Here is an 11,975-nt window from a genome sequence, read left to right as displayed (position 1 = left end):
GCTCGTTCTTCTTTTTCTATTCAATTTCGTCAACTTGTTCTTCTTTTTCTTCTATTCAATTTCGTCCGATAGTTCTTCTTCTTTTTCTATTCAATTTCGTCAGTTTGTTCTTCTTCTTCTTCCATTCCATTTCGTCCGATAGTTCTTCTTATTCTATTCAATTTCGTCAGCTTGTTCTTCTTCTTCTTCTATTCAATTTCGTCCGATAGTTCTTCTTCTATTCCATTTCGTGCGATAGTTCTTCTTCATATTCTATTCAATTTCGTCCGAGGTTCTTCTTCCTCTTCTATTCCATTTCGTCAACTTGTTGTTGTTGTTCTTCTTCTTCTTCTATCATATTTCATCAGCTTCTTCTTCTTCTTTTTTTAAGTTGACTGGCGTTGTCAGAGCCTCGAGGCTGTACAAGCTCATCGGCAACAGCCAAATACAAAAAAAATAAGATAAAAAATGCTACGGACTTGATATTGCTCGCCCCGTTTCCTTTGTGGGTTTTAAGACCGATTTGCAGAGTCGAGGATGCTTCCGGCTTCATTGACAAGGTGTATCTGGTGTTATGTACACCTGACCAGGGCATTCCCAACTCTCGGACACACAGTGTGGCTTGCACACACAGCCACAGCCACAGGTGAAGATTAAAACCAAAAAAACTCCTTTTTAAAATCATCGTGAGAATCAGGCATATCTGCAAACCAAGCTGTTTGTCTTCTTCTTGAATTTTAAACATTTGGCCAAGTTGAAACACACGCTTGTTCTTTTCAAGTGTCCTGATTTGGGCCCTTTTTCAGCACCTCCTCTAATTTGGGCCCTTCTTGTCTCGACGGGCCATGGAAATAAATTTTTGTTGAGCAGTGTGTTTGATGATTTGGACATTATAGGAGTATTCTAAGACCGCTTTAGAGTTCGTGCTTAAAAGTTTTATTCAAACAATCTGGAGGCCCTTTTTGAGGCCTTCTTGTTCAGCCAAGCCTGTGTATTTTCATTCTTGAGTTGTCATTTCATGATTTCAGTTCAATAAATTGATGACTTTCAATTTACCTTTTTCTCGTGCTCGATAGTTTGATTAAAAGTACAAAAGGGGCCTTTTTCAGGGACCTAAAACACTGAAAGGCCATGGTGGCCTAACTCAACAAACGGTTTATTTAGGTTTTCATGCCATGGGCCATCAAATGACACCTTGAAAGCTTTCGTGCGCAATACTTTAATTAAACGTCACTGGGCTCTCGCACTAAATTGGGTGTTTGGGTTAATTAAAACACCCCTTTTTAAGATTTTATGGAAGACTTTTTAAGATTTCCTTTTTCAGCATGACAATGCCCCACATTTTTTTAAGCACATCGTTTTTGGGGTGCCCATCACAAAAAAAAACAAAATAACTAGCCGGGAGGCGACGATGAACAATGCCACGACAGGTACGATTGAGTTAGTGGAAGCTTTTGAGGAAGCCCTACCGTAAAAAACCTATCTCTTTGGTCAAAATTGACCAAAGCAAATCGGATTTTTTATGTTGTTCTTTAGTCGGGTCAATTTATGACAAACAACCACCAAACCCACAACAAATTGCAACAAAAGGTTTCTCAGTGGTTTTCATTCCTACTGGATATACTGATCAACAGAAAAAAATTCGACTAAAATCTGACATCCGGAAATGGGTTAAAACAGTCATTTTCAAGATGGCCGCCACCCAGCTTTGAAATAACTAAAACAGCTATAACTTCTTCAATAATTGTGATAAAAACATAATTGTTGGTTCTGGTCCATGGTTTTAATGGATCAGCAATCCACTGGTGTCAATAAAATTTAGATCTGATCAGTATTTAACCTGAAATCCAAGATGGAGGCAAAAAATGAAGGGCGTAAAATCAAAAATAGTCTCTATATAATCAAACAATCACCAACATTTATCAAATTCTAACAAAATGGTTTTCAGTCTTCTCTTACCAGTAATTATATGTGATGTATTACATGTCAGGGGAATGTCCCTGGCTCTGATTGAGTAGCCTATCCGATTCTTCGAATGCTCTTTCCCTGAATGTTTTGTTTTCTGTGTTTCACGTTTGAAGAATGAGTGCTCCTGAGATGCAAGAAGATCGGTGTTCAATTTGCAAGGAGAGGCTTGAGGATGGAAGTGACGTTGTGCAAATTCGTCAAAAGGGTGCTGATGGCATCTATGCAGCCAGTGTTCAGAGAGGTGACGATGTTTATGTGGCGGCTGGATGCAAGGTACACACGGACTGTCGTAAACGGTATATAAATCAACATGACATCCTGAATCAAAAGAAGAAACAAGGACCATCCAAACCGTCCAGGAAGCGAAGTTCACGTGTGTTGACCGGGCCTTTCAACAGCAAATCTGACTGCTTGTTCTGTGGGACCACAATGGACCTTGGAACTTTTGACTACAGTCGTGTCAAGACTGACGACTTTGCCAAAACCATTCTGGAGTGCTGTGAGAATCGGTCCGATGATTGGTCATTCACAGTGAAAGGGCGGATTGAGTACTATGGTGGAGATCTTCATGCAGCTGACTGCATATATCATCATCGGTGCAGTGTCCATGTCTGCACTGGGCGTGATGTACCAGTGCACTTCCGGAGTGGACCAGATTTAACAAGTAGGAAATCTGGACGTCCGATAGATAGTGATCAAGAGCAGGCATTCTCCAGAATGTGTTCATATCTTGAGATGAATGATGAGGAACAGATGACTGCTTTGTACCTTCGTGGCAAAATGGAAGAGTTTCTTATGGATGAAAATTCTCTTCCATACACCAACTACTATCTGAAGAAGAAAATGAAGGAAAGATATGGGGACTCCATTTATATTGCTGAAGGAGAGGGCGTAAATGACATAGTTACATTCAGGGAGAAAACATCACACATACTCCGGTCATTCTACAAAGAAGCACAGCGAGGAGGAGATGAAGAGGCACAAAAGAAGGCCATAATTGAGACAGCAGCAAGGCTGATCAAGAGTGATATCAAGAACGGTGTACCATCTGTTACTGATCACTACCCAAAATCAGAAGAACTTGAACTTAACTCTGCACTGGCATTCCTTCCAGATACACTTCAAAATATGTTGAATAGTCTGTTCGTTGGAAAAAACATGCAACGTAAAGTGGCTAGTATTGGACAAGCCATTGTACAAGCAGTGAGACCTCGGGCTGTCATTGCACCACTCCAGATTGGTCTCGCTGTGCAATACACTAAATCAAGCCTCTGAGGAACTCGAGGACAGTGATGAGGACTGAAATTGTAACCTAAACTGCCATTATGTAATGTTCACAAATAAATGTTTCAGTGACACCAGGTGTTCAGTGATTTTGGTTCAGATGGAAAATTTATTGATTTTTGCACTCTTGAATTTTGCCGCCATCTTGGATTTCATGTTAAATACTGATCAGATTTAAATTTTATTGAAACCAGTGGATCGCTGATTAATTAAAACCATGGACCAGAACCAACAATTATGTTTTTATTACAATTATTGCAGAAGTTATCGCTGTTTTAGTTATTTCAAAGCCTGGTGGTGGCCATCTTGAAAATGACTGTTTTAACCCATTCCCAGATGTCAGATTTTGGTAGACTTTTTTCTGTTGATCAATATATCCAGTAGGAATGAAAACCACTGAAAAAACTTTTGTTGCAATTTGCTGTGGGTCAGGTGGTATTTTGACCCGACCACTTGATATCTAGCTTGTGTCCAAGTTTCATCAAGATCGCATCAAACGTCACGGAGCTATGCTCTGGACAGAGTCACAAACAGACAGACAGGCAGACACACAGACACAACGAACATAGTGGTCACTGCTGGCACCCACTAACCAAATCAAGCCTTATGAAGATGGCGGCACACCATCTTGGTCAGCCCTCTGTGGTTGCTGGAGTCTTCAGCTGCCATTTTGTTCGGCCTCTGCCTCAATTTGGAAACACGATCCACTCTAACAGACTAATTGAAGTATATCATTGAAAAATTATGTCAGCTTTGATAATAGGATCTGGTGAACAAAATAAGTTGAAATCTGGAGTGAAATCCAAAATTTTAAACAAATTAGCGATTCTTATACCTTCGTGTATTTATTTAAGCAAAGCAAAATTAAACAACTTTTTCTGCTGCTTGGACGATAATATTGATGAGCACTGCGCATGCCAAACTAGTTGAGGCTATAATATCTAATGCAAATGTGAGTCAGCACGAATAATCAAATCGTCCATCCACTCGACTGATGGTAACATGGAGGAAATGCCAAACAGGACCAAGTGTTGTGGGCTGGGGTTCGGTGGCAATAAACGACCTCCTGAAATGACCTTCGGTGGTCAGCTTCCTGAAACGGTGGGAGCAGTAGAGCCGTCTCCCACCGAACACCCGGAATTTATAGGTCGTCGCCCCGGATAACTCCGGAGTCGGCGGATCACTTAAAGGACCGTGGTTGCCAATATTTTGACAGCGTGAGGTAGGGTCTGTGAGGAGTGCTATGTTATGGTCACATCCGATCCATAATTAATACATATATATATATATATATATATATATATATATATATATATATATATATATATATATATATATATATATATATAGTAGATGTAGGGATTTAAACCCATTCTTATATACTCTGTAAGGCCTTTTACAAAGAGACTCTCTATAGTTGTAGTGGCACTGTTTCCTAATACGTCAATTCACCAGATGCCCTCTAAAAGCACTGGCTGTGTTGCTTCCTAGTAATTCAATCCACGAGATGCCCTCTAAAAGCACTAGCTGTGTTGTTTCAGTGATAACGTCCCGAGGAAAATGTCATCTGGATTCTCTTAAGCATTCCACTCCCGGGCCTTTTGTTTAGGTTAAAAAAGGGTCATAGCCTGTAAATGCTGTCAGGTAGTTCATCATTGGCACAGGGCTGCTCCCGACTGGTCAACCCACATTCCACTTCTGAGAAGCTGGGTTCTTTTACCAAAGCCAAATGTGAACTTAAAAGGGATTTCTGTTTGTCCTGTGACCATCCCACAGTGATTTGTGACATCAATTAGGGTTGGAGTATAACCAGACATAGATTGGAATTAGAGATAGATTGTATATAAGACAGAGTTTTTTTGATGTAAAACTCAGTGTGGTTTTGGGAGCTCTTCACTGTTGGTTAGGCTGCCAACACCAACTCCGCTGACCAGCGTGTGGTCCTTCAATAAAGCTGCATTTTGGTGAATCCTCTTCTGTTGACTCTCTTCATGCCTGGCCGGGGAACGGAGTCTTCACAGTTGGCACCCCAGATGGGACCTCACAAGACTCTGGGGCTGTGGACCGGAGGAGCGCCGCTTGGTGTACAGCACTTACACGGGTCTCAGTTAAAAGGTACATGGTGTGTAACACGTCGGGCTCCTGCAAAATGATAAGCCCTAGTTTAGGTAAGAGCTGTACACCTGGCGGAGAAAGTTCCTTTGGACGCAGCTTCGGGTTTTTGCTGAGGTGACGAACTAATAATGGTAATATATGAGGAGAATCAAATGCAGTTTTATTGATTGATTGCAAGGGGCTGTGAGGCCGTGTTTGTTGACCGGGAAAGGTGGTGGATAAGGATATCCAAGTGAAATAAGGAGAGAGAAGTTGAAGTCTTGTGCTCTGTGGTAGTACCTGTGGTACGGCCACTTGAAATCTTTAAGATCTGTGTTGTTGTATGAAGAGGATAACAAATATCCATGTGAAATAAAGAGAAGCAGAGTAAAATCTTGTTTTCTAAGGTGTTGTGTGAAGAAAGACGAATAGGTTAAAGTCCTGTAAGGAGGCTTAAAGGCTGTTGATAAGAACGGGACCCCGGTTCCGTGCAATAAAAGGAGAAACGTTTTTTTTAAGCTATAAGACGCTGGAAAAAGCTAAGAACATAAATATGGGGAATAGCTCTGTTAAATTTCAAGAATACCAAGAGGTACACCATTGAAAATCGTGGGGGAAAAACACAGAATGGATAAAGTAGAGGGAGTGCGAGATTGGGTGAACTGGACGGCGGGAAGAAAGGATCCCTTCCCGTTGGCCGGATCCTTCGATCCAAAAGTATTGCACACAGTTAGCACGGTGCTGACAGAGGGCAAAGCGGGAGGCCCGAGACAGAGAGAGAAACACTGGAGGGCGCTAGCTGCTTGGTTAACGGAGGCACAAGCTCAGACAGAAAATAAGCATGTAGGTCTCGAGTAAATTGTGAACCAACGAATAACACAAGAGGAAGCGAGACAGGAGCAATTGAAACAAGCGCTAGCGCAGCGAGCAGAAAAGAACGATAACATAGACGGGAAAATAACCACACGACCTGGGATAACAAAAGGAATTTACCCCGTCCTGGAGGAGGAAGGAGTGATGGGAGGGACTGACATTAAGCAGTTCCCCATGGTGCAAGTGGCACACAATGATTGGGTCTGGAGATCATGGACACCCCAAGACATTAGGGGGGTAAAAGCCAGTATGGAAGAATTTTTGAAATCAAACCCAAGGAAAGCAATCAAAATACTGCATGACCAGATAAAAATGCATGGGGCAACTCGAACAGATATCGGGTTCATATGCACGGCTGTGCTACCCAGCTCGGTTTGGGGTGCCTGCACAGCGGCTTGGGGAGTAAAACCGGAGAACGAGGTGGACAATACTTTGAACCGACCCGGCCTCAACGACAATGAGCGAGTAGCACAGACAGCATATAGAACCAGAGTAACTGAACTAATGGATCAACTAGCAACTGACATGGCCCCGAGAGTGATGGATTGGCAGGCAATCACAGAGACTGTGCAGGATATAAAGGAACCACCTAGCGCATACAAAGCACGATTGTATGAACAGATTGAACTACACTCGGGATATGAGGAGATGGGAGTAGTGCCCAAACAATTCCTAAACAACACGTTTGTGGAAAGGTTGTGTGACGAAATAAGGAGAGAAGTAAAAGCAACTCCAGATTGGAAAAACGCGGAACCCATCATTCTACATGAAAGAGCAAGGCAAGCATGGCAGACTTTAAAAGAAGAAGAAGACAGGAGGGGGAAAAGAACCGAGAGAGCCCTAGTAATGAAGAATCTGAGGAGAAAGGACCGCCAGTATGAAGGCCAGGAACGGAGACCCCACAGGGATAACCCGGACTGGGAACCAAGGCAGGAGAGGGGACAGGATCAACGAAGACCGTGAAACAGAAATAATGGCCCGCAGAGGGCAGGAGAATGTTATACGTGTGGACAATCAGGACACTGGAGCTGGAAGTGCCAAGCTGCACCCAGACAAAGGAATTGGGACAAACAGCTGCCACCAAACAGGGAAAGACCAACAGCGCCTCCTGGGGGAGAGGAGAGACGGGAGAAGAACTATTGACATAAGGATTGTCAATAAGTATTATTGCAATTAGTGTCTAGTATAATTACCGAAATAAGTATTGTTGCAATTAGTGTTTTCTAGAATTACTTAAATATTATTGTTGCAAGTAGTGTTTTAGCAGGATTACCTAACTAATATTGTTGCGAGTAGTGTCTAGTAGACTTACTTAAATATTATTGTTGCAAGTAATGTTTTGTAGTAGTACCTAAATAATATTGTTATAATTAGTGTTTGTAGAATTACCTAAATCATATTGGGGCAATTAGCATTTTGCGAAATTACCTACACAATACTCTGAATAAGGAAAATTTATGAGAATTTGATGTCAGGCATGTGGCAGCAAGAAGGACAAATGCTAACCTGGGCCACCAGTAATCAGGGTCTTCTCATTTGGAGGTTGTCATTGGCTGTTCACGGCATTTGCAAATACCGTTTGTTGGTGGCGGAACCTAGGGATGGTCAACTCAGCCGTCAAATGGAGGCCCACCGATTTGGTGAGCTTGGGGAAATGGCAAATTATGGTCAAATGTGACCAAGGAGGGATTGTGAGGAGTGCTATGTTATGGTCACATCCGATCCATAATTAATACATATATATATATATATATATATATATATATATATATATATATATATATATAGTAGATGTAGGGATTCGAACCCATTCTTATATACTCTGTAAGGCCTTTTACAAAGAAACTCTTTATCGTTGTAGTGGCACTGTTTCCTAATACGTCAATTCACCAGATGCCCTCGAAAAGCACTGGCTGTGTTGTTTCCTAGTAATTCAATCCACCAGATGCCCTCTAAAAGCACTGGCTGTGTTGTTTCAGTGATAACGTCCCAAGGAAAATGTCATCTGGATTCTCTTAAGCATTCCACTCCTGGGCCTTTTATTTAGGTTAAAAAAGGGTCATAGCCTGGAAGTGCTGTCAGGTAGTCCATCATTGGCACAGGGCTGCCCCCTACTGGTCAACCCACATTCCACTTCTGAGAAGCTGGGTTCATTTACCAAAGCCAGATGTGAACTTAAAAGGGATTTCTGTTTGTCCTGCGACCATCCCACAGTGATTTGTGACATCAATTTGCGTTGGAGTATAACCAGACATAGATTGGAATTAGAAATAGATTGTATATAAGGCAGAGTTTTTTAGATGTAAAACTCAGTGTGGTTTTGGGAGCTCTTCACTGTTGGTTGGGCTGCCAACACCAACTCCGCTGGCCGGCGTGTGGTCCTTCAATAAAGCAGCATTTTGGTGAATCCTCTTCTGTTGGCTCTCTTCATACCTGGCCGGGGAACAGAGTCTTCACAGGGTCCACTTGTCTATTTCAATTTACCTAAGTACTCACACTGTCTCGCTACCGGGGAAACCACACCCTCGACCGACTTTGTCCGAACCGAGCCTCAGTTACCGACTCGGATCCGGCGTAACCGAGCGGAAGTTACCAAAGCCGCGCCGGACTAAATTAACAATTTACGGCACCGACGGCCTCACTAATTCTCAGTAAGCACCGTGCTGGGTCAATGAAGGAAAAACACAGACGACGAACTGGAACATTTAACACGGGGGTTTATTTTACAATCTGTAGTAATCGGGAAGGGAGACACAGAGCAGAGTTATCACGAATAAGAAATGTAATTCACAATGCACAAGGCACTTAACAATTCTACTTACAGACGGGGCCCACGGAAACACACATACACACACACACACACACACACACACACACACACACGAAAATGGACCCCATGGGTCTTTATTCGGTCGAGCCAGGCCGGGGTACCTTCCCGCCTCGTGCAGTCACACCGACTCTGAACCATCACGGTGGGACTCGGACCCACGACCTGAAGTCCACGGCCCACATCCCTGGCTGCTCGGCCACCACTACCATGAGAAGCCACCGCAAAGGGCCGCAGACGACGACCGAGACCAAGCCACCACATCCGTAGACGAAGCCAATCGCCAGCAAGACTGCAGACGAAGCCAATCACCACCAACACTGCAGACTGCTCAAACCACGACCGCAGACGAAGCCAATCGCCACCAAGACTGCAGATGAAGCCAGTCACCACCAAGACTGCAGACCGCTCAAACCACGACCACAGACCGCTCCGCAATCGCCGCGATCACTCCTCTACTCTTGAGGTGGGAGGGTTTCTTTCCTCGCCACTCACATCCTGATTAGACGAGGGGTTGTCGGACGACTCGTGGCCACCCCTAATTCGTCGGGCCGAACACTCCATCTGGCTAAGGAGGAGCCAGCCCTGAGGTGGTCAGCCTCCTGATTGGCTGGGGCGTGCGTGTGATGCTCGCCCTTCGCTCATTGGCTGGAGGAAACGCTCTATTCCCTTCCTCGGAGCGGAGCTTCGATCTGAAGCGACGGAGGCTCCGCCCATGCCCTCAGCCAAAAACAGGTGGGCAATGGCGACCGGGTTGAATGAGGGACGGCGCAGCTGTTGTTGTTGTTGATGTTTTTGTTGTTGTAGTTGTTGTAGATGTAAAAACCTAACTATAAAATAACTCGTAGCGCACACACGAAATTCCCATTAGACATAGGGGATGGATTCTAACTATACACATTCTTGTCGAAATAACTGAACTGCAGGGACTCTGGCTGTTTGTGTGCAAATCGTTTCCAGATTCGTAAGACAAGTACTCACAATTTTTTTTAATTTATTTTTACTTGCGTTCCATGACGCCAAGCATTCACGTCCTATTCATAACTTTGAATAAAATATTGTACTTTTAAAGCGACTTGGAGTGAATGTTGGAAGTGCATATCACAGGGATACAGCAGGAGCACGGATTACTCTTACTGCAGCAGATGTGATGAATTCAGCATTGCGAGAAAAGCTGAAATCAGCCGAATTCTGGGTCTGCTTTTTGATGGATCAGAAGACATTAACAACACAGAGCAGGAAATAGTGTACATTGTGAGTGTGTCAAACAAAGGGCAATTTTATTCCCACTTCCTTGGTGTTATTCCCTCTTGGTGCAGATCTCTCAGGCAGGGATATTGTGAATGGAATTGCGAACCTTTCTATGATCAGATTTTTCACCATGATGCACCTACAAATGTGTTTCAAATAGTCATGAGGTGGTCATTTGGCCCATTATTTCCATGTTGCACTCCAGAGTTGATGTATTTACTTACACTAGTGTGTGCCCGTACGTGCGTGGCCGTACGTGCACAAAAGAAAAAAAGTGTGTTTACACACACATATATATATATATATATATATATATATATATATATATATATATATATATATATATATATATATATTTACAGAATTCCAGGGGAGGGAGAGAGGGGGGAGGGAGAGGGGAGAGGGGAGGGGAGGGAGGAGGGAGGGGGAGGGAGGGAGAGGGAGAGGGAGGGGGAGGGGAGGGAGGGAGGGAGGGAGAGGGAGGGGAGGGGGGGAGGGAGAGGGGAGAGGGAGAGGGGAGGAGGAGGGGAGGGGGAGGGGAGAGGGAGGGAGGGGGAGAGGGAGAGGAGAGGGAGAGGAGAGAGGGGAGAGGAGGGAGAGAGGGGAGGGAGAGGAGGGAGAGAGGGGAGGGAGAGGGAGGGAGAGAGGGGAGGGAGAGGGAGAGAGGGGAGGGAGAGAGGGGGAGGGGAGAGAGAGGGAGAGGGAGAGAGAGGGGGAGGGAGAGAGAGGGGAGAGGGAGGGAGGAGGGAGGGGAGAGAGGAGGGAGAGAGGGGAGGGAGAGGGGAGGGAGAGAGGGGGAGGGAGAGAGGGGAGGAGGAGGGAGGGAGGGAAGGGGAGGGAGAGGGAGGGAGGGGAGGGAGAGGGAGGGAGAGAGAGGAGGAGGGAGAGAGGGAGGGAGAAGAGAGAGAGGGAGAGGGAGGGAGAGAGGGGAGGGAGAGGGAGGGAGAGAGGGGGAGGGAGAGAGGAGGGAGAGAGAGGGAGGGGAGAGAGGGGAGAGGAGAGAGGGGAGAGAGAGAGAGGGAGGGAGAGGGGGGAGGGAGAGGGGAGGGAGAGGGGAGGGAGAGGGAGGAGAGAGAGGGAGAGAGAGGGAGAGGAGGGAGAGAGGGGAGGGAGAGATGGGGGGAGGGGGAGAGGGAGGGAGAGATGGGGGGGAGAGGAGAGAGGGAGAGGGAAGAGGGAGGGAGAGGGGAGGGGAGAGGGAGGGAGAGAGGGAGGGAGAGGAGAGAGGGAGGGAGAGAGAGAGGGAGGGAGAGGGAGGAGAGAGGGGAGGGAGAGGGAGGAGAGAGGGGAGGGAGAGAGGGGAGGGAGGGGAGGGAGAAGAGGGAGGGAGGGGGAGGGAGAGAGGAGGGAGGAGGGAGGGAGAGAGGGAGGGAGAGGGAGGAGAGGGGAAGGGAGGGGGAGAGGAGAGGGGAGGGAGGGAGAGGAGGGAGGGAGAGAGGGGAGGGAGAGAGGGGAGGGAGAGGGGGGAGAGGAGAGAGAGGGAGGGGAGAGAGAGAGGGAGAGAGGGAGGGAGAGAGAGAAGGGGAGAGAGAGGAGAGGGAGGGAGGGAGGGAGAGAGGGAGGAGAGTGGGAGGGAGAGAGAGGGGAGGGAGGGAGGGAGGGAGAAAGAGGGGGAGAGAGAGGGAGGGAAGAGAGAGGAGGGAGGGAGGGAGGGAGAGAGGGAGGGAGAGAGGGAGAAGGGGAGGGAGAGGGAGAGGAG

At 45.9% G+C, this 11,975-nt stretch overlaps 1 protein-coding gene across 1 annotated transcript; it reads left to right on the top strand.

Annotated features, from left to right (window-relative positions):
* The first annotated feature begins 196 nt into the window (after window positions 1–196).
* LOC147016146 (uncharacterized) lies at window positions 197–3,429 on the top strand. Its single transcript, XM_085848898.1, has 2 exons — window positions 197–625; window positions 2,061–3,429. Exon 2 carries the CDS (start codon window positions 2,062–2,064, stop codon window positions 3,220–3,222), a length of 1,161 nt encoding a protein of 386 aa, XP_085705024.1. The 5' UTR covers window positions 197–625; window position 2,061; the 3' UTR covers window positions 3,223–3,429.
* Window positions 3,430–11,975: the final 8,546 nt, after the last annotated feature.

This window comes from Eptatretus burgeri, chromosome 12 (assembly GCF_056783735.1).
Source record: "Eptatretus burgeri isolate ZD-2024b chromosome 12, Ebu_testis_v1, whole genome shotgun sequence".
In the NCBI taxonomy this organism is placed as follows: domain Eukaryota; kingdom Metazoa; phylum Chordata; class Myxini; order Myxiniformes; family Myxinidae; genus Eptatretus; species Eptatretus burgeri.
This window is presented reverse-complemented; position numbering and strand designations above follow the sequence as displayed.